Source organism: Erythranthe guttata, chromosome 3, assembly GCF_056151865.1.
Source record: "Erythranthe guttata isolate IM_541 chromosome 3, IM_541, whole genome shotgun sequence".
Classification (NCBI taxonomy): Eukaryota; Viridiplantae; Streptophyta; class Magnoliopsida; order Lamiales; family Phrymaceae; genus Erythranthe; species Erythranthe guttata.
The window spans coordinates 2927574-2950217 of NC_142535.1; the positions used below are offsets into that span (position 1 = coordinate 2927574).

The 22644-nt window shown below is 35.9% G+C and overlaps 1 protein-coding gene and 1 long non-coding RNA gene across 2 annotated transcripts; both read left to right on the top strand.

Moving 5' to 3' along the window:
* The first annotated feature begins 7059 nt into the window (after window positions 1–7059).
* LOC148771526 (uncharacterized) lies at window positions 7060–7776 on the top strand. The gene is made up of 3 exons (XR_016030474.1): window positions 7060–7099; window positions 7234–7307; window positions 7472–7776. It is a non-coding gene; the product is annotated as an uncharacterized LOC148771526 (long non-coding RNA).
* A 1119-nt stretch (window positions 7777–8895) lies between these two features.
* On the top strand, window positions 8896–12700 carry LOC105973122 (putative beta-D-xylosidase 7). Its single transcript, XM_088815099.1, has 6 exons — window positions 8896–9321; window positions 10026–10328; window positions 10426–10595; window positions 10681–10778; window positions 10847–11617; window positions 12120–12700. Exons 1-6 carry the CDS (start codon window positions 8896–8898, stop codon window positions 12698–12700), a joined length of 2349 nt encoding a protein of 782 aa, XP_088671225.1.
* Window positions 12701–22644: the final 9944 nt, after the last annotated feature.

Consider the following 22644-nt stretch of genomic DNA (forward strand, 5'->3'; position numbering starts at 1 on the left):
CTATGAAGCATAGTCGATTAAGCCTTAATCGACTATGCTTCATAGTCGATTAAGGAAATTATTTAATTAATTTTTTTTTTTTTGTTTTTTTAATTTTTTTTTTCTATATCAGGTGTATTAATCGACTATGATGTGAAGCATAGTCGATTAAGAATCTGCTACTAAAAATAACAAATCACAACTGCGAAAAAAATACAAAATCAACTATATATTACCAAAACAAAAAAATATACAAATATTATAAATGATTTATACAATTGAAAGCAATAAACAAAAAATCCAAAAAAAATAAAAAAAATTGGAGTCGATGAACCTTAATCGACTACCAGAGCATAGTCGATTAGCTTAATCGACTATGAACATGTACATAGTCGATTTAGGTTTCATCCACAAAAAAATCAAAAAACAACCTCCCCTTCGTCACCACACCACCCAGAGCTCCTGCCATGGCCGAACCCGTCAGGTTTTAAGAAAAAAAATTGGCAATTCATCAAAAAAAAAAAAGAAAAAGCTATGGAAATTGAGCATCAAATTATAGTGAGGGGTGAAGAGGAACAACAAACAAAGCAGCAGGTACAACTCATCAATCCACCTTCACCTTCATCCTCACCCTCCCATGAATTCTCCTTCACCATCTCCCTCCACCCGCCGCCGCAACCGCCGCCGCCACAACCGCCGTCCGACATTAACACCAACAAACCAAAATCCCCTCCTCCAATCGCCGCCATCGATTTATCTCCGGCGGATGAAATCTTCTTCCACGGCCACTTACTCCCCCTCCACATCCTCTCCGGCGGCGGCGTTGGTCAACGGAGGCACCTTTCATCATTTTGGCAACGGTATCAGTGGACGGCAGAGGAGAGATAGTGGTGGTGGTGAACTGGGGAGGAATGAAGAGAGAGAAATGGGGTTGTTTGTTGATGAACGGTGAGCCAGGTTGGCAGCGGCGACGGGGGCGACGGTGATGAGAAGATTTGTCGGAGAAAGAAAAAAAAAAAAAAACAAAGAACACGGCAGAAGAGAAGCAGAAGACGAGAAGATGAGAAGACAAGAAAAAAAAGAGAGAACGGCAATGGGTTAGGGGTAATAAGGGTGGTTTGGGAATTATTAAATAATATTTGGGTAGGATATTAGGTAAGGGGGTTTTCTCTAATTATTTTTGGGAGGGGGGGTTTTCTTAACTCATTTACCTAGATGAGGGGGGTCTTGCTAATTATCCCGTTTTTGAACATCTCGGCTTGCTAAAAAACATTCAGACATTGAACATCAAACGGCGGACTTCCACAAAATCCGAATAAATTTATAATTAGCTTCATTACCATGTAAAAAGGAAGAAAACCCTAACTTCCAGGCGAAATTATTCAACTTCGACGAAGGCAATTATATTTAGGCTCCAAAATAAAAATTTTAAGATGATTCAATGTGGCTGCTTGGTTAACTCCACGTGCATTCCATATTAGGCACGGCATATTAAACATTTGAGTTGGTGGAAAATTTTGCCCTAGACCTGGTAATTCGATCAATAGGGGAACAAAAGATCTATTGTTTGCTGATAAGAGACGTCAAATTGGATTCGAATTGCAAAATAACTATTTAATTCGGAGAAGAGTTATTAATGGGCATTGGTGGAAATATCGAGAGAAATTATGGAAAAATAAGGGTTTTCTACAAACTCAAATTGTATTTGAGTACGAAACGAACTCTATCTCAAGTGAAATGACGCAAGGAACAAAACTCATGAGCAAAGCTCATGAATGACGTCTAATACGTCAAATTTTAGCAATCCAACGTCGTTTAGACTCCTAAAAGTTCGTTTTTGCTATTTTAGGTAAGTTTTAGAAAATTAATATCAAATCATAGAAAAATTGTATTAGGATTCCGTAAATTGGGTTGTTCCCAAAATTACGAGATCTACTAGAATTAAGATCTAACTCGTTTTTTCCGTTTTTGGTAATTTTTAGTATTTTCTTAGTTTAATTAGGGTTTTCAGTTTTTTTTAGTATAAATAGCTGACTTACGACTTTATTTTGAGCATAATTTCGAATTTTCATAAAATCTTTAGAGTTTTCTCTATTTTCTGGTGGATTCCAGAGTTTTCGGTGGATTTGGAATGTTATTTTGTTCTAGAGGATTAATGTGTAGAAATTAATTATTTACCGTGCTTCCGTTCTGCGTCATTTGCCTTCTTCTCTGTAAATTTCTTTCGAATTGCTGCAACATCACCATCGGACTTTTGTGAAATAGACATGCCACCATCCTCACCCTGTTCACCATCATAATGAATTACAGCAAGAGCTAATCTACCTATCTTCACTCATTAGGGTTAGAGCGTGGTACTTGTTGTTCACTTCAACTCACTCGTCTCGTGAGTCGACAGAAAACCCATGTGCTTGATGAGAAGAACTCCCATATCTCGTTCGCGTGTGTGTGTGTGAAAGCAAGAGTTCGATCATCCGCTGGAAGAACAGTACCTAGGGCTCCTTTGATTCGTTCAAAAGAGGAAATATTAATGTAAGGCAAATGGAGCTTTCAAAAACGCACTCAAATCGCTACTTTATTGCTATCTTTTCGATTTCGAAATACGGCTTCCATCTAAATTGTCTGAACATACAGTTCTTGATGCCATTTGAATTTCGAGATAAAGCTAACTTCGCATCACGAATCGATCTCATGTGAATAGTAATATGTTGGGGGTCTAAAAACCCTATCGCTGGCTCAAATTCCATTTCGCTTTGATATGGTTGCGGATTTCTTGGCTCCCTGCCGAAACTTCATTATCAATGTATTATCCACCCAACGGTTGAGATGGTCGACCTCAAGGGGCGACAAGAAGAGTGTCGGCACTTGCTCGATAATGGAGGGTGGACGAGCGCCCAATGTCCACATCCTCAACTTCCAATCAAGCAATACATATTTTGAGATAATTATGTGTGGTGGAAGTCAAAGATCAGTTCATCATTGCAAAGGACGATATTCTCGTTTGTCCCGTCTCCACTGTTGGTATGGCCGACAATCTTTTGGATCGAACATGAAGCAATCTCAATCCCGACAATTTCGAAAATCAAATCCTTTTCGAAGATTGAACAAGAACCGACTCTCGGTACAAAGATGACCACATTATTAATGACGAAGATAATGATAATCATAAGTTCGTCCATATACAAGGTGAGATTACAACTTCAACCACCGACAACGACGAGTAAAAACGAAAATGAAGGTAAGAGAACTACGTTGACTTTAATTCCGTACCGGATATGCACGGAACTTAGTTTTAGATTCAAAATTTTTATAATTTTGAATTTAAAGCTAATTACCACAGATCTTTTCAATTTTACCTCTTTTTTTTTTTTTTTTTTTTTCCCTTATTGTATTTTTTTCCAAACAAAAAACTGAAAAACACAAAAATCAATTCAAATAAATAGTTCAACTGGGAACCAGCTAGACTCGCCGGGTTCAGAAATGGCCCGCCGGAACCACCTACCCCCGGGTCGGTTTCGGTTTCAACATATATATGCAGTTTTTGACTTGCCGGTTATAATATTTGAGTTTGCTCTAGCAGTGGCCGTTGCCCCTGAAGAAAAAGAAAATTAGTTATGTTCAATAATATATTTTAGGGGAAAATTATAGTTTATGTTCCCTAAACCTTAGCACCAAAACGATTTATGTCCCCAAACTTTTTCATCCATGGAATATGTCCTCAAACTTGCCACTTTTCAACAATTTATGTTATGTCGTCAACTCCGTTAGTCATCTTTTTTAATGGGTTTATGACTTCGAATTTAGTATGGTTTCGCCCAGGAATGCAGACTGAGTTGGAAATTTGGGAGTGGGTATACGCGATTGAAAGATATTGGGTTAATAGCATTTTCCCACTTAGACTTTGCCCGTTTTTGCACTTTCCCACCTCAACTAAAAAAAGTTGCACGACGGCACCCAAACATTCATTTTTGACGCACATAACCACCTGGAGGGAATATTCCGGCGAATATTCTCATTTTCCAATGCATGCGCGATGCACATGCGAAAATACAAGGGCTTTTTCGTCTTTTTACTTGAAAATATTATAAGGGGTGAAATTGAAAGTACCAGGGACTCAATTGAACTTAATTTGAAACTTTCACAAGTTCCACCCATCATCTTCTTCGTCCTTCTTCAGCCCACCGCCGACGACGATCGGGTTCCCGGGCAACCCGATCGAGCAGGAGGCGTGCGGCGTGCCATGGGGCGTGACGCTGACGCCGTTCGCGGCCAAGGACGAGAACGACATCCCGCCGGTGTACGGCTCCGGCGGGGAGCTGTTGCCCCGATGCGAGAATTGCTGGGCCTATTACAATACCTACTGCGAGCAGGATCAGTGGTCATGGGACTGCGCTCTCTGCGGCACCACCAATGGCCTCTCGTCGGAGTCCATCATGCGATACTCTCTCCCACACTCCTCCCCGGAGAATATGTCCTCTTTCATCGACCTCGAATTGCCACGTAATTATCATATGTCAATCATTTCAATTTTTGTTTTTCCAATTAATTATTTCGATTTCGAGGAAGTGCAATTCACTAACTGAATTATCAATCTTTTAAATATAGCTTATGTGTAGTGAGTTTCTATTTGTTTTTGCCTGGGGTTAAACTGCATTGTCAGTGTCAAGAACATGAAATTATTTAAGGAATCACATTAAGAGGGAGACGAAGAAGATGATGGGTGGAACTTGTGAAAGTTTCAAATTAAGTTCAATTGAGTCCCTGGTACTTTCAATTTCACCCCTTATAATATTTTCAAGTAAAAAGACGAAAAAGCCCTTGTATTTTCGCATGTGCATCGCGCATGCATTGAAAAATGAGAATATTCGCCGGAATATTCCCTCCAGGTGGTTATGTGCGTTAAAAATGAATGTTTGGGTGCCGCCGTGCAACTTTTTTTAGTTGAGGTGGGAAAGTGCAAAAACGGGCAAAGTCTAGGTGGGAAAATGCTATTAACCCAAAGATATTTTGAACTTGGATGATCAGGGTTTATGGGATAAAAAGTGAAGTGAGAATTGAGAATTGGGGGAGAGAGTTATAGATTGGATGTCGGCTGATTTGTGTGCCAAGCCAACATTTGTAATTCCACATCACATTTAACAGCCAGATCGACATTACGTGCGCCACACGTGATATTTCCGTTCAAGTTGACTGAAGGAGTTGACGGCAGAACATAAATCGTTAAAACGTGGCAAGTTTGACGACATATTCCGTGGATGAAAAATTTGGGGACATAAATATTTGTTTCGTCTGTAATTGCATTAAATAAGGATGTCATTGCATTAAATAAGGACAATGAAAAGAAAAAAAATGGACTATTAGTGAGAAACTCCTCTAGCATTATTTTAAGAAGGATAGATCCAGCTCCTTTTCTTTTATTAGTAAGAGACCCATCTTTTTTTATTCTCAAATTTACCCAGCGTCTATTCACTACATATTATACACTACTTTGATGCACTTTTCATTTATTTTTATCTTTTTTGTATTTTAATTTTTTTTTATTTATTTATTTCTTATTTACAAAATAATATTTAATTTTTTTTTTTAACTTTTTATTATATTTTTAAAAAATATTTTTTTACTATACCCTTTTGTCTTCAGTTAAACAACTATATTTCAATAAAACAACTATTATTAAAATAATTGTTATTAAAACAACTATATATCTCCAGCAACTCTCATTTAGCAAAATCAACTATTACAATCAACTAAAAAGTAATCAAAACAACTATATTGTTGCACGAAAACAAGTATATTGTTGTACGAAAATATCTATAAATCTGTAAATAACACCACACAATTTCAACAAAAACAAACATCCATTATACTATTGATTGAACACAAAATTAGCCTTCCATATAAGAATTCAACCAAAAATTCCAATTAAGAAAATTAAGATTCGAGAATTGGGTTAAAAAAAAATCAAAGAAGAAGAAGAAGAAGAACAACAACAACAACAACAATGAAACAATGTTGGCGGTCGTCTCTATTGAAATCGCATACGCAATATCAACCCTAGCGCCGCTGCATAGTCTCGTCATTCTCGCAACGAAAACTCTAACGCCGTTCTTGACGAGAGAATTCCAGAGGTGAAGACCGTCTTCTTTTCGCGTCGGTGGAGGGGGACCGCCGTTGGAAGAATAGAGTAACGATGGCAGCGCAGAGATAGAAGAGGGTTGGAGGCGGCGGTATATAGAGAGAAAAGAGAGAGGAGAATAAGAGAAATAGAGAGAACGTGAAATATGTTTGATTACTTTAGATATAATAGGGAAAATTATGTATATTAGTCATGTCAAAAACAATATTAGTTAAAAAAGAAATAATATATATAATTTGGGAGTTCTCACTAATAATGAAAAGGATGTTATATCCACCTTAATATAAATAAATGAATTGACAGTTTTTCACTAATTATTCAAAAAAAAAAAAAAATCAAACTGATCACCTGATACTCTTGCATTATAAATATGAATTAAGTGAGAATATACAGAAGCGCGTGAAGCAGGTGCCCGTGAGAAGTCACCAATGTACCATGATTTCTCTGAAGGTCATTTTTTTTTTGGGTTAATAGCATTTCGCCACCTAGACTTTGCCTGTTTTTGCACTTTGCCACCTTAACTAAAAAAAGTTGCAAGCGCCCACCCAAACTCAGTTTTTTGGCGCACATAACCACCTAAGGGGAATATTCCGGCGAATATTCTTATTTTTCAACGCATGCCGCGATGCACATGCGAAAGTACAAGGGTTTTTTCGTCTTTTCACCTCAAAATATCATAAGAGGGTGAAATTGAAAGTACCAGGGACTCAATTGAACTTAATTTGAAACTTTAACAAATTTGAAATTAATTGAAGCTTTGTGGCTTCATCTTCCATGGGATAAAAACAACCACCGCCTGAGCCCCGTGAACAAAAGGGCCGCTGCCGTTAGAGAATTCCGGGGGGGGGGGGGGGGGGGGGGGGGGGGGGGAGGGGGGTTGAAGAATTTCTCAAACCTGTGTTTTATTTCTCTTCAACTGTATTTAGACGTGCTGAGTTTCCTCGAATATGGCAAATGTTTCTGTGGGGGTTGCAAATATGATAGGTGAATGAATATATTATTATTATTATTATTATTATATTGTTTTCTTCCCCCCAGGCATTTCATGATTTAAGTTTTCAAAGCATCTTTTGTTTCAGCTTGTGTATTCATGAGTACATATAATTAATTATATACAGGTTCTTTTATTGCGTTGGTGTTGATGGATAAACTAGGACGAAAGGCCCTTCTCCTCTGGAGCTTCTTTGGCATGGTAAAAACTTAACACCAATTACAACACGGCTCCGTCCTTTTTGTATTGAATTCGCATTGCAACTTATTCTTCTCCTTTTAGAATTGATGAATGTCTGCTAAACTTGGAAAATCATTAATTACCTGACTAACGCATTTGTTACTGTTTTACCCCTCATCAATCAGGCTGTATCAACAGTTATTCAAGTTCTCGCATCATCTTTGCCAGCTTCAGGTCCTCTTGGTTTTTATCTATCTACGAGTGGAATGCCGCTGTAAGTTTTTTATTTTTTTATTTTGGGTTTCCAATGCTTTATATTGATTTCATGTAATGGCCAATTTGGCTAAGCAATGAAATTGGCAAGTAATCGTCAGAAAAGGGTGTTTTTATCCATGGAAGATGAAGCCACAAAGCTTCAACTAATTTCAAATTTGTTAAAGTTTCAAATTAAGTTCAATTGAGTCCCTGATACTTTCAATTTCACCCTCTTATGACATTTTGAGGTGAAAAGACGAAAAAACCCTTGTACTTTTGCATGTGCATCGCGGCATGCGTTGAAAAATAAGAATATTCGCCGGAATATTCCCCTTAGGTGGTTATGTGCGCCAAAAAACTGAGTTTGGGTGGGCGCTTGCAACTTTTTTCAGTTAAGGTGGCAAAGTGCAAAAACGGGCAAAGTCTAGGTGGCGAAATGCTATTAACCCTTTTTTTTTTACATTTCCCCGTTCGCTCTTGTTCTTTGGTTCGATATTACTTTACCCTATTCTACTTTTAATTGCATCGATTTGTCTTTGTACTTAAAAATTTGTCTCAGTGTGACCAACGTCGTTAGTTTTCAGACATTTGACCTTAACACCATTTGATCTAAGACTGAAAATTACTAAAAAGCCACCCCTTTCAATTTAAATAATTATTAAAAAATAAAAATAAAATTAAAGAAAAATTGTGGTTGCCGTCGTGGACTATGTTTTCCCGTTGTCTTGAATTTTTTTTTTTAATTTATTTATTTATTTATTTATTTTTTGTTTTTTAATAATTATTCAAACTGGAGAGGTGGCGTTTTTGTAATTTTACAGTTTAGACAGAACCGTGTTAAGGCCAAATGTATAACAACTAACAACAAGGGCCACAAATTTTCATGTTTAAGAGGGCAAATCGATGCAACCGAGGATAGAATGAAGTAAAATGATACTGAACCAAAGTATAAGGGAAAAAATGGAATTTACTCTTTTTTTATTAGTTTATTTTTTCTACTATTTAAAATGTCAATTTTGGCATGCAGAGATGGCTAACACGTTTGTTTCCAGAAAAGATTAGCGTGAGTAGCAATTAAAAATATAAAACAATGTACATTTGATCATCTGCATATTGTTAATTAAACATGTTCAATAACAAGCCACATGAAAGAAGTGAATACAGTCAATATTCAATTATTGCAACCCCTGTGAAAAAAACAAATACCACACCCCAACACCAACATCAATTTGCCCCTTGTACTTGAAAATTTATTCCTGCCAAACGAGCCCTTAGAATAGTATTTTACATCATTTCTCCCCCTATAAATAACCTCATTAAAAAAGAGAATATTATATCACATACACATAAAATCATGGCTCTCAAAATACCAATGATATTATTATGCTCTATCATTCTCGCCTTCTTCTTCAATTCTCAATCGGCTGATTCTAACAATCAAACACTCCCACCATTCTCTTGTGACTCCACAAATCCATCCACCAAGTCATACCCGTTTTGCAACGTTGATTTGCCGATCCGCGTGCGGGCCCACGACTTGGTATCTCGACTCTCACTAGACGAGAAAATCTCGCAGCTTGTCAACGAGGCGTCGGCGATACCGAGGCTAGGTATACCGTACTACCAGTGGTGGTCGGAGGCTCTGCATGGAGTTGGCGGCTCTACACCACAACAATCCGGTGTTTCTTTCAACGGGACTATCGAGGCGGCAACTAGTTTTCCGCAAGTTATACTCACCGCAGCTACATTTGATGAAAATCTTTGGTATCGAATGGCCAAGGTTAGTCCCGAAAAGAACTAGTACAGTATTGTTTAAAATTCCAAAATCTTGATTTTTTATTTTTATTTTTTGTTCAATAACTAGTAGAAAAATGGTTTTTTACTACGATTTTCTTTGCTACGGTTAAATGATGTAACAAAAGGTACCTCTTGCTATGAGATAATCTTGGATTCGTAGTAAATGTATGTAGCAAAAAAGTATTTGCTACGGCCATTTACCGTACAAAAGTTTTTGTCATGCATGCCCGTATATGCTACGGGAGAAATTCGTAGAAATACATAGCAAAAGCCTTTTTATTATGAATTTGATACATTTTGCTGCGGTTAATGGTCCTAGTAAAAACCATTTTTCTGCTAGTGTTTTTAGTCATTTTGAATTTTTTAAGGATAATTACTATTAAGATCACATGCATGAGCTGCTTGGATTTTAATTTTATTTTAACACCTAATGAAGCAGAGTGTTGCATTGCATACTGAGTCAAAATATTCTGCATAATATGTTTTAATGGCAGTTGGTTGTTGAGTTATTTTTGTTTTGTTGAAGTGTTGACCTTGAGCAAAATCTCAGTATAGATTTTACTACATGTACTAACATCGATTATGCTTTAAGTTTGCGTATAACTGTCGAAGTAACTATATATATCTGGAAATTTTAGAATAGTTTTAATTTGTTCGTATCTAACAAATTTGAGCATGCATTTGAAGGTGATGGGCACAGAAGCTAGAGCTCTATACAATGAAGGGCAGGTAACAGGCATGACATTTTTCTCGCCAAACATCAACATTTTTCGAGATCCAAGGTGGGGAAGGGGACAAGAGACACCTGGCGAAGACCCTTTTCTTACAAGCAAATATGCTGTCTCGTATGTTCGAGGAATCCAAGGCGACAGTTTCGAAGGCGGTGATCTCAAAGACGGCCGTTTACAAGCCTCTGCATGCTGCAAGCATCTCACCGCTTACGATTTAGAGAGTTGGAACGGAAATAGTCGTTTTACATTCAATGCTCGCGTACGGCCGGCCCTATTATCACTAACGTTCAATAAACCCTTGATTGTTTAATTAGTACGTGAATTTCTAAAGAAATATATGTGTTGTTTTCGTGTAGGTGACAAAGCAGGATATGGTAGATACATATCAGCTACCTTTCAAGAGTTGTGTACAAGAAGGGCAAGCGAGCGGGATATTGTGCGCTTATAATTTTGTAAATGGTGTTCCTAATTGTGTTGATTATGATCTATTAACGAAAACTGTTCGTGGCGAATGGGGATTCCAAGGGTAATTTACCTTTTTTTGAAACTTGAAAAAACAATTTGTTTCTTGTACATCTTAATCATGCGTCTATCTCACTGGAAATGAATAGGTATATAACATCGGATTTTCATGCGGTCGAGCATCTTTATGAGAAGCAAAATTTCTCCAAATCACCAGAAGATGCTGTGGCGGACGTTCTCAAAGCAGGTAATTGAGTTACATTCTTTCAAGAGTGCTTTCTATTTAAAGATTAGTAATGAAAAAAAAAAAAACAGGTATGGATATCGAATGCGGCTCCTATTTGGCGAATCACACAAAATCAGCAGTCGAAAAGGGAAAAGTGTCTGAATCTGATGATATAGACAGAGCCCTTTATAATCTCTTCTCTGTTAGGATGAGATTAGGACTTTTCAATGGAAATCCAAGTGAACTTCCTTACGGCAATCTTAGCCGCAACGACGTATGTAGTCGCGAGCATCAAGATTTGGCACTCGAAGTTGCACGTGACGGGATTGTCCTTTTAAAGAACTCTGCGAATCTTCTTCCACTATCCAAATCCGAAATAAAATCGCTTGCGGTAATAGGCCCAAATGCCAATGTCTCCGATACACTCTTAGGAAACTACGCGGGTCCCCCTTGCAAGACAGTTACTCCACTACAAGGACTAATGAATTATGTCAAGAATATTGAATACCATGAGGCTTGTGAAACGATCAACTGCACATCGATTTCCTCAATAAAAGTTGTAAAAGAACTATCAAAATCAGCAGATTATGTGGTTCTGGTAATGGGACTTAATCAAGATCGAGAAGGCGAAGATTTGGATCGAGAAGACTTGGTACTACCAGGTCAGCAGCAACGTCTTATTACGAGTGTTGCAAAGGCAGCTAAAAATCCGGTTATATTGGTATTGCTTTGTGGAGGTCCTGTTGATATTTCGTTTGCGAAAAATAATCCAATGATTGGGAGTATATTGTGGGCTGGATATCCGGGTGGAGCCGGAGGAAAAGCAATTGCTGAGATCATATTTGGTGATCACAATCCAGGTATATTTCTTCATGAAACAATTTATTTTAATGAGTAAAATGTATGGTCAATTTACCCTCCTTTTTGGGTAATTACAACCACCCCTCAACTATAAATCTTCTTACACGTCGACCCTTGCGGTTTCAAATTTAGTGGAATCTTCTAGATTATATGGAATATTATCGCTTTTGTACCCGCTTTATTCCATTCGAACTCCACATTTTGAAGTAAGATGACCATAATATGTGTTTTTTGGCTTGTATATATTAGATTGTGGTGCATCAGAAACTGTATTTTTACACAAAACGGGTACAAACTAGGGCACATTCCACAAAATCTAGATGAATATGTTGAATTTGACACCATAAGGGTGGAGGTGTAAGAACAAATCATAGCTGATGGGTAGATGTAATTATCCAAACAAGAGGGGTTTTAATTTTTCGTATATTGTCCATACTTTATGGGGTGGTTGTAATTTACCCTAAAATGTATATATTACTAGATTTTTTTTATTTTCTTCAGGAGGAAGGCTACCTATGACATGGTATCCAAAAGATTTCATCAAAATACCAATGACTGATATGAGAATGAGGTCCGATCCTTCGTCTGGATATCCCGGACGAACATACAAATTTTATCAAGGTGAAAAAGTTTATGAATTTGGCTATGGTCTTAGCTACTCAACCTATTCTTACAAATTTGTTTCAGTTAGTGAAAGCAAGCTTAAAAACTTGGGCAATATACTAGTTTCTAATATTGGCTCGAAATTATGTGAGAGGGCAAAGTTTCTAGTCATTGTCAGTGTTAAAAATGAAGGGCGTATGGCCGGTAAGCATCCGGTTCTATTATTTCTAAGACGGGATAAAGCGGTTAAAGGTAGTCCCGTGAAACAGTTGGTTGGATTTCAGACAGTGAAGTTGAATGCTGACGAAAAGGCTAATGTTGAATTTGAAATAAATCCATGTGAGCACTTTAGTAGAACTAGGGAAGATGGAACAATGGTGATTGATGATTCAGGGCTGCAATATTTGGTTGTAGGAGATCAAGAGTATCCTATGCTATCAATGCAAATGTTTAGTAAAAAAAAGTCTCAATTCTTTTGAATTGTTAGTTAATCTCTCCAAGTTAATTGTAGTTAATACACTTCTAAGTTCTAACTATTCTGTATATTAATAAATGTTGAATAAGAAAAATTGTTAAGTTCACTTGGATGTGTGTTAGATGGTGAAATTACAGACTGATTCCCTTTACTTCAAAAATTCTCCCATAGATGGTTTTACATGAAAGTTTATGTATTCATCAAAACTATTAAGTGAATGTTCGTATTTTATCCTTTTGACCGGAATTGTAGTGTGGGCGCCAAATTAATAGGTTAAATAAAGGGTGTCAAATTTATAAGGGCATATTACAAAGGGTTAACTGCAAAAAATCCCCTAAACTTTGGACGTTTTTGCGCTTTACCCCCTGAACGGAAAAAAGTTGCACGGGCATACCCGAACTCCGGTTTTCTTAGCACCGATGTCCAAAATGTCCATTTTTGGCCAAAATTGACCGGAAGTCAGATCACGTGCCTCACACGTGACTTTAGCTGGGGTAAATTGGTATTTTTCTTTTACACCAATTTTCTTCCTTTTCTTTTTAATAAATATAAATAATTAAAAAAGGAAAAATAAAAGAAAGAAGAAAAGAAAAACAAAAAAGAAAAAAAGAAATTTAAAAACCCATCATCTTCGTCCACCACACACAAATCCGACAACCACCTACCACAACTTCTGATCCGACGCCGCACCACCACCCCTTCCGAACCAATTTCAATCCATCCCCCATATCTGTTAGTTCGATCTCGAAAATCTGCTATTCAATCCACCCTTTCACCATCGTCATCATCATCCTCGTCATCCTCGAATCTGAACATCGGCGGCGGCGGCGACGAAAACTGGCGGCGTAAGCTCCGCCGTCGGCTCTTGAAATCTCTCAGATCCACCTCCGTCGAAAACTTCGGAGAACCGAAAAAGAGAAAGTACCACTTAGTTTTCCCCGAAGACGACGAGGATGTGAACAAGGACAAATTGAGCTGATTGTTGGTGTTGTACGTTTTCTTCGGCGGCGGCGACTGCATTAGGGTTGTACATCTGGCTCCATTACTTGTACTCGAATTCTTCCACATCTCGATTCGATTTTGCTTGCTCTCAATTATTAACAGATCTGGTGAATTGCTGTTGTTGTTGGCCTTTTGGATCATCGGTTGATTATTGCTGTTGTTATTATTATGAGGTTATTTGTAGGGGATGAGTTTGCCGCCGAAGATGATGTTCTCCGGCGGAAAATCGGCGGCGGTGGCGGAAGGGGTGAACTCTTGGCTGAGCTTGGTTGGGGATGATGGTGACTGGAAGAAGAAACTTATTCTTCTTTTTTTATTTTTTTATTTTAAGATTTATTTATATTTATTAAAAAGAAAAGGAAGAAAATTGAGTATAAAAGGAAATGACCAATTTACCCCAGCTAAAGTCACGTGTGAGGCACGTGATTTGACTTCCGGTCAATTTTGGCCAAAAATGGACATTTTGGACATCGGTGCTAAGAAAACCGGAGTTCGGGTATGCCCGTGCAACTTTTTTCCGTTCAGGGGGTAAAGCGCAAAAACGTCCAAAGTTTAGGGGATTTTTTGCAGTTAACTCTATTACAAATAAGCCCATCAATGGGTACTTATTCATAAAGAGATCCAGACAAAAATTTCATTTACCAATAAGTCCACACATGCTCCAGATTTTTGTAAAGGACTAAAATAACCCCTCATACTTTAATATGCTCCAATTTCATCATTAACTTAATTTAACTTCAATTTGACCCCAAATTTCACAAATTATTCAATTTTAACCCAAAACTTTGTTTTTTTCAAAAAAAAAAAATTTCCCGCCGGATTCCGGCGTTGACTTTTCAACTTTTTTTTTTCTTTCTTCCGGATTTTTTTGCCGGATTCCAGCGTTGACTTTTTTAATTTTTTTTTTTCTTTTTTTTTTTCTTCTTTTCTTTTTTTTTTGTAACTTTTTTTTTCCCTTTTAAACAGCAATATTGCTGTGATTGACAGTAATATTAACTATATTACTGTTAAACACAGTAAAATTAACTAAACTATAGTTTAACACAGTAATATTGCTATATTAATCTCTAGCACATTAATATTAACACAACAAAACTCATTATTATTGCGTAATAAAGTAATATTACTATGTTGACCGTTCAACAAATGTAAACATAATAAAAAAAACCAACAGAATTAATATTACTGTGAGTGACAGTAATATTACTATAGCAACAGTAATATTACCGTCAACCACAGTAATATTACAATAATAGACAGTAATATTATTACGTTACTCCGTGAATAACTCAAACAAACAAAAAATCCAAACAAAATAATAATATTGTTGTGGTTGACAGCAATATTACTATAACAACAGTAATATTACCGTCAACCACAGTAATATTATTGTGTTTACAATAATATTACAATAATACTATTACGTTACTCCGTGAATAACTCAAACAAAACAAAAACCCCAAAAAAATAATAATATTGATGTTGTTGACAGTAATATTATTGTGTTTACAGTTATTTTACTGTCAACGATAGTAATATAATTACGTTGACTTGTGAACAAATCCAACAAAATAAAATAAAAACAATAAAAAAATAAAAAAATAATAATATTACATTAATTTACTGTGAACGGCAGCACAATTACATAAATGTAATGTCAACGGCAGTACAATTACGTCAATTAACTATCATTGACAGTATAATTACGTTAATTTACTGTCAGTGACAGCACAATTAAGGTCAACGTTTAGCGGCAGACGTGGAAAAACAAAACAAACCAAACAAAATAAAAAAAAAAACTTAAAAAAACACTAAAAAAATCAACGCCGGAGACCGCCGGAAACCGGCGAAAAAATCCGGAAGAAAAGAAAAAAAAAAAAAAAAGTCAACGCCGGAAACCTGCGAAAAAATCCGGAAGAAAAAAAAAAGTTGAAAAGTCAACGCCGGAATCCGGCGGCAAATTTGTTTTTTTGAAATATTTGTTTTTTTTTGAAAAAAAAAAGTTTTGGGTCAAAATTTTGTAATTTGTGAAATTTGGGGTCAAATTGAGATTAAATTAAGTTAAGGATGAAATTGGAGCATATTAAATTATGTTCCAAAAAAAGTCAAAATTGAATTTTTGTGGTCAAAATTGGATTTTTGTGGACAAAATTGATAAATTGGGGTCACAATTAAGAATTGGGTATCATGGATTCGTAGTAGATTGATAGACTTTATTGTTTATATGTAAACCGAAGGGATGAATGATAACATAATCAATAACTAGTATTTAGTATTTAGTGTTAATATGTATGAAGTATAGATTTCTGTGAGTTGATTTTAGCAAGTTGGTGTGGATCGATATTGTGTATAGATTTTTAGTGTATATATTTATGGATAAATTTCTCAAATTGCTCAATTTTAGTGTTGCAAAAGACATGTGACATGCCTCAGAAAACCTCAATTATTTTTCTCAACTTTACAGAGTGTCAATAAGTGCGTTATTTTCTCGATTTTCGAACTTCAATAATTTTTCTCAACTTTACCGACTGTCAATTATTTTTCTCAACTGTAATTATTTTCTTGGTTTCCGAACTTCAGTTATTTTCTGGAGTATCTCAATTTCAATTAAATTCTCAATTATTTTTCATTTATTTTTTAACTTCAATTATCTTATTGGTTGTCAAACTTCAATTATTTTATTGGTTTTTTCAACTTCAATTATCTTGATTTTTCAACTTCTGTAAATACTGTCTTCTGAGAGAATTGTATATACACAATAAATTTCATCTAAAATATGGCTTCTTCATTTAGATGGTTTCCTTCAGATGAATTTGCACACATTAAATCACCAAGTTCTTCACTTCATCCTCGTCTTTAGAGGAAGAAGAAAGTTTGGAGAAAGAAACTCAAGAAATGATTAATTTTACTCATGGAATAATTTTAGCATATGTGCAACAACCGCATCAGCGACAATATATATCTATTGTGATCGTGAAGAAGGTCATGAACTATTATGGAAAGATTATTTTTCTGAAAATTGTACTTTTTCATTTTCTTATTTTCGCAGGCGTTTTAGGATGCGCATGGAGCTATTTCTTCATATTCAGAATGATATTGAAAATTATAACACATACTTCATCCGAAAGAGAGATGGACATGCTCGTCTTGGCTTATCATCTATTCAAAAAATAATTGTTGCACTTCGGATTCTTACTTATGGAGCATCTGTTGATTATTGTGATGAATACTTGAAGACCGGGGAGGTAACTGCTGACAAAAAATGTAAGAGAGTTTTGTTCATGTTCATTGATAATTGAACTATATGAAGAACAATACTTGCAGTCACCAAATGAACATGATATTCATCGCCTTCTACAAGAAGGTAAATCACGAGGTTTTCGAGTTATGCTTGGATCTTTAGATTGTATGCACTTGCAATGGAAAAATTGTCCAACTGCTTGGCACGACATACAAAGGGGTCACCACCACAAACCATCTTTAATTTTAGAAGCAGTTGCATCCCATGATACCCATGATAATGATATTAATGCCTTAGACCATTCTCCACGTTTTGATAATATGATACATGGTAGAATGCATCTAGTTAAGCATACGGTGAACGGTGGTTCATATGCGATAGATTATTACTTAACTAACGGTATTTACCCCAAATATGCAACTCTTATTTAAAACACTATTCGTCCCACCACTGCAAAAGAAAAATTATTTGTGACAAAAAATGAATCAGTTAGAAAATATGTGAAGCGTGCATTTGGTGTTTTACAAAGTAGATGGGGTAACATAATGACTGTCCATTATTGGTCAAAAGAGGATATATGTAATATAATTAAAACATGTTCATGTACTACTCCATAACATCGACCCCCCCCCCCCCCCACCCCCATATGAGTATTTTTAATTGTATTTGTGATTTAGCTAGTGTTCTTTTATTTTCACATTGTTCGAATTATATTTTATATTTTAATCGAATTTTGTAAAATTAAATTTCCTGAAAATTTATTGTGGCATTTCTTTTAATAAAAGTGGTGTGGAGAAATCAATAATAAGAATTCAGATTGTTATTCATCTTGAGCAAAAATAAATTGTAACTTCTCTTTCAATATTAGACTTAAAATTAATAGTATTTAAGAAAAATAAAAGAAAAGAACAAAATAAATGTTTCGTGTATTATATTTTATATTGTAATTGAATTTATTAAAATTAAAGTATGAGTCTTTTTACCATATGGACAAATTTAAATGTCACATTTCTTTTACTATTAATATCAAGACTAAGGAAATTTAAGATTGTAATCCCTAAAGAAATAATATAATCGAATAATAATGTAATTAAACATTACTTAACAAAAAAGTAAAAAGAAAGAGAGAAAATGTGAAGACGTTAACACAAAAAAATGGCACACGCTTTGAGGGAAAATAATTAAATAAGGAACATGGCCATGTTACCTCCCCTAAACATTTCCTAATTCTGGGGTGTTGCATAGCCCATAGGGACTCCCAATCTACGTGGCAATTTTGGGGGAACGGGTTGGTAGGGCAATTTGGTAAAAAAAACCCACCCCTAAAAAAACAAACCCCCTAGAGAACATCCAATTCTATTTTTTTAGGGATTCTGACAAGAAAGTGGAAATTGGGTTTTATTACAGATATACTTAAGGATGTCTTGGGACCTTCTCTCTCTAGCTAGTTTTTATGTCATCCTTAGAGGAATTAAAGGATGTCTTGGAAACCTTCTTCCTCTAGCTATCTTTCAAGGCCATATAAAATGCTTATTGGGCCTCCAACCCAACCAATTTGCCCATGTTTCCATCTGTATTACTCCATTGGCCTATTATCTAGGGAGCTCGGCCCAAACATGCCAAAATGTATCATGTAGTCTCCCATATTCTATAGTGAAACTAGCGAAGTGGTTCACCGGAGAATAATAACAAGTGAGGTAACTTTCGTCTTTCAATCGTCGAACGGAAATGACAATTTGCCCTAGAGTATCATGAGAAACCATCCCAAAGACGTATTGAACTCAAAACCCGGACCGGTTCTGAGGGGAGGCGAAGTAGGCGGTCGCCTAGGGCCCCGGATTTATACGAAAATTTATGGCCCCCAAATATTTTTATATACACTTATATATTAGTACTTATTTTTTGAAATTTATTATATATAATATTTTGGAACATCAATTCTGAAATGTATTTTAAATCAATGATCAGTAGATATTTTTACAATTTTCTTAACATTGGGGCCCCTAAATATTAAATTTATAATTCTTAATAACTTATTTTTATTTCTAAAATAAGAATAAGTATTCATTAGTTTATTCAAGTTTCTTTTTATAAATATTTATGAAGTCTATTTGCTATAAAGATAATACGTCACGGGAGGAAGTGAACCAACAAATCATTCGGTTAAATGTTGAAATTTTTCCTTATTTTTAGTTCTTTTATATTCATACATTTCAAAAAATATTTCCGGGGCACTGCCCCCGAACCCCCGTAATCTTTTAGTCCATTATTTTTATGAAATATTATTTATATTCTTTTACTATGAATCTTCTTACACCTCCACCCTTATGGTGTCAACTTCAACATAATCATCTAAAATTCGTGGAATGTGCTTTAGTTTGTATTTGTTTTGTGTAAAAATACAGTTTTTGATGCACCACAATCTGAAATATATACAAGCCAAAAAACACATCTTATGATCATCTTGCTTCAAAATGTAGAGCTCGAATGGTATAAAACGGGTACAAAAGTCATAATATTCCATATAATCAAGAAGATTCCACGAAATTTGAAACCGCAAGGGTGGACGTGTAATAAATTTTATAGTTGAGAGGGTTGTTGTAATTACCCAAACATGAGGGGGGTTTTCGTAATTTTATCTTACCTCAGGGGTGATTGTAATTTGCCCATATTCTTTTAATATATTCAATTTGGAACACCTTTATAAAAAAAATGATTTGCAGTGGGGGACCCATTTTGGGTTTTTCTTTAAATCTCGCATAGGACCCTCGAATTTTCATTAACTCATTGATAATAACTAAAAAATTATTTCATCCAAACATATTCTTATTTTCTACATAAAAATCAATACATCTACTTTTTCTATCATAAATTTTGAAATTCAGAAAATCCCTAGAAATAGAAATTTTGAAATATATATATTTTTTTAGTGTTACCTGGTTCTGTATATTACTAATGCATTTCTTTTCTGGTAGGAGTCCAGTCAGAAAAATTACACAAAAAGAAATATTAGCTGGCATATCTAATCAAACAAAAACTCAGATGTCAAATCAAGACAACCAGATAAACACTCCTAGATAAATTTGATGCAATGGTGATGAAGCCAGGATTTAAATCACTGAGGAGGCCGGATAAACATACAAAAATTTAAATAAATTAATGAGAAAAATGATTGTTTAAAAAGTGATGAGTTTCTAATATTATTACATTGTGGACTTAAATTGTCGGGGTTCGGGGGCTGTGCCCCCGAAGATAATTAGGAAATAATTAGAAGAAGATAGAAAATAAAAAACTTAGGACTTTTTTTATACATTAATCTGAATTTTGAATTTTAGGTGGATTAAATAATAAAAATAAGGTGAATTTGAGTTCGCCCTTGCAGAATAGTGGACTAGACCTTGGTTCCAAGTCACGTAACTTTCTTATCCTACTTGTTAGACTTATTTATTATTTAACTTTATTTTTTTCAATAAAAATATTTATTTTATTTTTTATATAAAATGAAATTTAAAAAAATTATAGGAGCGCAATATAACGGCTATATAGTAGTAAAAAAAATTAAAATTTGAGGGGGGGCCATGGCCCCCCGACCCTACACTGGCTTCCCCACTACATTTAAGACACTACATAACTGAGAAGTGGTTGTAAATATGCACTCAATACGGGCTTTTTCGTAATTATACTTTACCTCAAGGGTGGTTGTAAATTGCCCTTACTTATTTGTAGAGGAGTTGTATATTGGGGAAATATATGAGTACAAATAATAGGGCAGAGTTCAGTTTCGTGCCCTTGAATTATAGGGTTGTCGCATACACACCCCTCAGTTATGAAATGCAATGTTATTAGGACCGGACCGGATCGGCCGGTCCGACCGGTCCGACCGCGACCCGCAACAAAAATGGGCCGATCTGATGCCTAAAACCGGAAAAGTCAAAAACCCGGGCCAAATCACAAAAATCCGGTTGGACCGGTGAAAACCGGCTAACCCGGAAATCGGTCAATGACCCGGGTTTTCATCTAAAACACTTCGTTGATGGCTATTGGCGGCGGGATTCGGCTAAAATTCACCGGGGATGGCCGGATCTAGGTGGAGCAGGCAGTGGGTGCCCGGAATTTCACAGATCTAGCCGTTGGTGGCCGGAATTCGACGGGATGAAGAAGAAGAAGATGGAAAAGAAGAAAAATAATAAAAATAAAAGGAAGAGAGACAGTACAAAAACTAGAGAATTTTATGAGCAAGAAAGAGAGAGATAGTGATGAAGATGATGGGTAGGTGACGGGAGAGAAAAAATGGAGAGAAGAGGGAGGAGAGAGAAGAGAGTGTAAAAAAATACAAAAGAAAAAAAGGCATGGGATAATAGAAAGAATAGTTTATATATAAAAAATAAATAATAAAAGTAAAGAGAGTGTAAAAGATAAATTATATATACAAAATATAAATTTAAAACATTAAAATTAATAAAATAATTAAAAAAATAAAAAACCGGGGTCGAACCCGGTTGAACCGGTCCAACCATGACCCGAAAGCCTATTCGGTTTCATGTCCGGTCCGGTTCTGATAACATTGATGAAATGTACCGAATACTTCTGTATGTTTTTTGGTCAAGCTTACAAAAATATAAGGGGTAATATGTTAGGAGCCCCTCAAAGGAAACTTGATTTGAACTAAATGACAAGTCTAAATCCAATCTTTTAATTAAATCCTTTGTTTGAATTAATATATGAGCCACATCCCTAATTTTTTATTTATTCATGTATTGCCCTTATACCCTAAATTATCTAACCTATACATTCACGTTTCTTCAATTTCAGATTTATTGCCCTTTATTTTTCCTTTCTCTCCAACGTTCTCTAACTCTCCATCTCTCTCTCCCTCACGTTTTCTCACTGTATCTCTTTCTCTCTCTCTCTTTTTTTCTCTTTCTCTCTCAACCATCTATCTCTTCCTTGTTTTCTCCTGTAGCAACGAAGGCCGACGATGGCAGGTGGAGTCGTGGTGGAGAGGGCCGCGGCGGTGGTTGTGCGGTGCGGAGGGCTGTGGTTATGTTTGCTTGGTTTAGGTACAAAATAGCAGATCTAGGGTTTCCCATCTTCTCTTCCTCGTTTTCTCCAATAGCAACGAAGGTCGCCGATGGCGGGTGGACTCGTGGTGGAGAGGGCGATGGCGGGTGGACTCGTGGTGGAGAGGGCGATGGCGGGTGGACTCGTGGTGGAGAGGGCGGCGGTAAGTGGCGGCGACAGTGGTTGTGCGGTGCGGGGGGGGGGGCTGTGGTTATGTTGTTGAAACCATATGTTCGACTAATTGAATCTGATTTTCTTATGTTTAAAGAGATTTAGCTCGATTTGGGATCAAAATAGCAGATCTAGGGTTTCCCAAAAGTAGTAGGTGAGTATAGATGCGGCGGCTACGACTAAGGTTTGACGGCGGCCGCACTGGATGCTAGGGTTGGCGACGGATGGGAGTGGTTGGCGGTAGGGTTCAGTATAGTACACCATAGTATATCATAGTATCATAGGACACCATAGTATACCACAATATACCATTGTATTTTTAAAATCCAGAGTATACCATAGTATACCATTGTATTTTTAAAATCTGATGTATTATTTAACAAAAATGAAAAATAATTTTTTTTCGTAATTTTCAATAAAATGTTAAAAATAAGAAAAACATACAAGCTGTTTATAATAATTAAAACAATTGA

What these genes read in the sequence shown, in the direction of transcription:
- LOC105973122 (XM_088815099.1), top strand. Translation starts at nt 8,896, where the DNA reads ATGGCTCTCAAAATACCAATGATATTATTATGCTCTATCATTCTCGCC. An exon ending in TTTGGTATCGAATGGCCAAG is followed by an intron (nt 9,322 to 10,025) that starts GTTAGTCCCGAA and finishes ATGCATTTGAAG; the next exon opens with GTGATGGGCACAGAAGCTAG. An exon ending in GTTTTACATTCAATGCTCGC is followed by an intron (nt 10,329 to 10,425) that starts GTACGGCCGGCC and finishes GTTTTCGTGTAG; the next exon opens with GTGACAAAGCAGGATATGGT.